Here is a 3249-nt window from a genome sequence, read left to right on the forward strand (position 1 = left end):
TGTTTCATTAACCGCCTTCTCATCGCAGTTACACATGTGTCTGACAGGTGGTGTGCCAGGCCTGCTCTGCCAATAAGTACTACCTAGAGTACTTGAAGAACCAGCCGGCACGTGTGTGTGATCACTGCTTTGTCAAGCTGCAGGAGAATAGTAAGCAAAGAGGGATTTCACTTTCATCATATTTAAAGAACAAGACAAAAAAAACAATAATGAATGTATCTACTAGCAAGTATGTTTGTTTTGGTCTTTTCCTGGGATTTGTTGATGATACTGACAATAAAAAAATATATCTGAATACCACTAGACTTATATTTACTTGTGATGGAACCAAATGGTTTTAGTTAATTTACTTTTCTTTCTTTTTTTTAGGTGACCGCTGTGCCTCAACATCAGTTTCTCCTATCAAATCTGGAGCTTTCTCCTTCACTAGAAAACAGAAGAAGATTCCTGCTGCACTAAAAGAGGCAAGGAACATAAATGACATGTCCTTAGTAGGTTTTGGGTTCATTTTTAGCATCTCATGTGTAGCGAGCATGTGAGGTTATTTGTTTTTCTCATGCTGTTTTTCCAGGTGTCCGCCAACACTGAGAACTCCTCCATGAGCGGTTACTTAAACAGGTCGAAAGGCAACAAAAAGCAGTGGAAGAGGCTGTGGTTCGTCATCAAGAATAAAGTCCTGTACACCTACGCTGCCAGCGAGGTATTCCCACTATTGATTATTTGGTTTTACTTAACTCTGTATAGCTTTTATACCTTTTTGGCTGAGTAATTATTTCTCTCTCCAGGATGTTGCAGCTTTGGAGAGTCAGCCGTTGCTCGGTTTCTTCCTGAGGGAGGAGAAGAACGGCCCGGCTCAGAAGCTGCAGTTTAAGCTGTATCACAAAAATACGCTGTTTTACATCTTTAAAGCTGACGACATCCCCACCGCACAAAGGTATTTGAATTTTTATGGAAGACAGTGCCTTCAATTTGTAATCCTGTAACAATTTAATCGTGGTTGATTTTGCGACCCCAGTGTTTATCGGGGTACTAGCAGGTGCAGTTTAATACGACAGCCAACACTCGATGAGCAGCTACATTTTTAGAAATACAGCTGGGGTTCCCCGTTTACAGTGCAGCCAAACAAACACACATTGTTTCAATAAAGAAGTCAATAAAAGCTATAGCTGCGATTTGATTACATCCTGCACACAGCCAGAGTAGGACACAGTGAAGCTGGTTACCTTGCTGAGGAGTTGCAGGGGTGTGCAGGCTCTTGTTCCATTACTCCCTGCAGTATTTAGGACGCATCCACTGTCGAAAAATAATCAAGCAAAATACATTGCATTTCTTGTGACTGCTTCACAATAAAAGGTACATGTGTCACCAGGTGAATGCTTTTAATGTGAAACAGCAGTAGGAAATGTTAGCTTTGCATTCGCAGTAATTTAATACAGCTCTGACACTGTGGAAAGATACAGATACAGATACATAGACGAATAATTATTAATGTGTTCTGCAATGTTTTTTGGTTGAATGTACAGTAAATGTATCTATTTTCAGGAGGCCCACATAATGCACTCTGTAAAAAAAACAAATTTAATGACACTAAAATGTATCTATCTACATATATGCATATACAGAAATTATATTACGATTTTATTATAACGATAAAAAAGGATTCATTATGGTTTCTTTTATGAAACTCTTGATATTATATTCTATTAATATATTATACCATTATAACTTTAAATGATGTTACCTAGTAAAGGTATAGGATTGGTCATTTGAATGTGTTTGTTTCAATTTGTAGCTAATGTTCTGTTGTGTATTTTTTATCTGTAGATGGATTGAAGCCTTCCAAGAGGCAATGATTCTTGAACAGTGATTTGGTTTTACAGCAGCGGAGTCGCATCACAGCCCCGGAGCCAGTAGATAGACAACGTACGACCCCTGATTGATCTTAGGTCAGGGGTCACCAGCTCAGGAAGGAGTCCCGATGGACCGTTCAACAGAAACCCACTGCAGAACGCCACATTCACTGCACGTGGGAAACCGGACTGCTTTTCCCTCAAAGAACTGGGTTCTTTTTCTCTCAACATATTTTCTACCAACAACAGCTAACGTTGCTGATGCTCAGCCGAGGTCAGAGTTAATCGTTTGTCACAGCTGTGGGTCAAAGGTCAAGTCCAGGAGTGTGTGTGTGTGCGTGCGTGTGTGTGGAAGGGAGACAGAACAGTTGTCAGGAATATTTAAAGCCCTCGGAAATCCTAGGAAGTCTGGGAATTATTTTACCGTAAATGGATGAAGGAGCTACTTTTTGTGTGAGACAAAATATACACAACAGCCCGCCTTCTCAGTAGTTTAATAAAACCTACCGTGTCATTTGGTCAAAGCAAAATCTAAACGTAGAATTGGAAAAAAAAATCTGTATCATGGATGCAAAGTCTCATTGATGTGTGTTTAAGGGTTTAATGTTGTAACAAGGTGGGATTTTACTGTGAAAATCCAGCTTCTACAAAGAAACAGGAAGTTGATAGTCTGCTCTCTAGGTTGATCTCTCTGGTCTCTGGCTACACCTGTATTTTTAAATTTTACATACGAAACATTTAAGTGATGGGTTAAAGAAACAGCATCCTGGAAAAAAAACTGGAAATGTCATGAATAATGTAGATATTTTTTTATACAATTAAAATATTTTTTTTGCCTGTTCAGCCACATTAGATATGGTTAACGGGTAAAACGGTGTATAGACATAAAAGAGCAACATTTACCTTTTTTTTTTATATCAAAGCCAAAAGCTAATATTTATAAAATAGGAAAATGTATTTTTTGTTTGTAAAGCACAGGCTGGAGGTCAGGGTTTGTTAGGAAATATGTTTCCAACAATTATCCTTTTAAATTAAAAAGGGGATTTTTTTATGGGCAAATACTGTGGAAAGTATGCATGAACTATATTTCTAAGGAAATGCTCAAAAGGAAGAAAACATTTTTAATTTTGCAGAAACTGTGCCGTACAGTATATCTCCTGTTTTGAGATGAATTGTAATAATATAGATGCTCTGTTTGACATTCTTCACCAAATAATGACATTTAAGCATCCAGTTCGCATGACTACTCACTGTCTAGCCAGGGTACTCGAGGTTTGTAGTTTAAAGAACTACTAAAAGGTAAGCAAAAGGTAAAGCATGGTGGCCCAATGGCCAGCACTGTGGCCTCACAGCAAGAAGGTCCTGGGTTTAAATCCAGGTCGTTCCGGGCCTTTCTGTG

The 3249-nt window shown here is 38.6% G+C and overlaps 1 protein-coding gene across 2 annotated transcripts in view; it reads left to right on the top strand.

The window, feature by feature from the left end:
* The window catches only part of fgd6 (FYVE, RhoGEF and PH domain containing 6), a 20511-nt gene extending 17622 nt beyond the window's left edge, over positions 1-2889 (top strand). For both annotated transcript variants that reach the window (XM_032505605.1, XM_032505606.1), the window contains exons 17-21: positions 48-150; positions 370-464; positions 572-700; positions 786-934; positions 1825-2889. In XM_032505605.1, coding sequence (XP_032361496.1) covers positions 48-150; positions 370-464; positions 572-700; positions 786-934; positions 1825-1867 — 519 coding nt within the window. In that variant the 3' untranslated portion in view covers positions 1868-2889. The remainder of the gene's footprint in view (positions 1-47; positions 151-369; positions 465-571; positions 701-785; positions 935-1824) is intronic.
* The last annotated feature ends 360 nt before the right edge of the window (positions 2890-3249 follow it).

Source organism: Etheostoma spectabile, chromosome 23 (assembly GCF_008692095.1).
Source record: "Etheostoma spectabile isolate EspeVRDwgs_2016 chromosome 23, UIUC_Espe_1.0, whole genome shotgun sequence".
Lineage (NCBI taxonomy): Eukaryota > Metazoa > Chordata > Actinopteri > Perciformes > Percidae > Etheostoma > Etheostoma spectabile.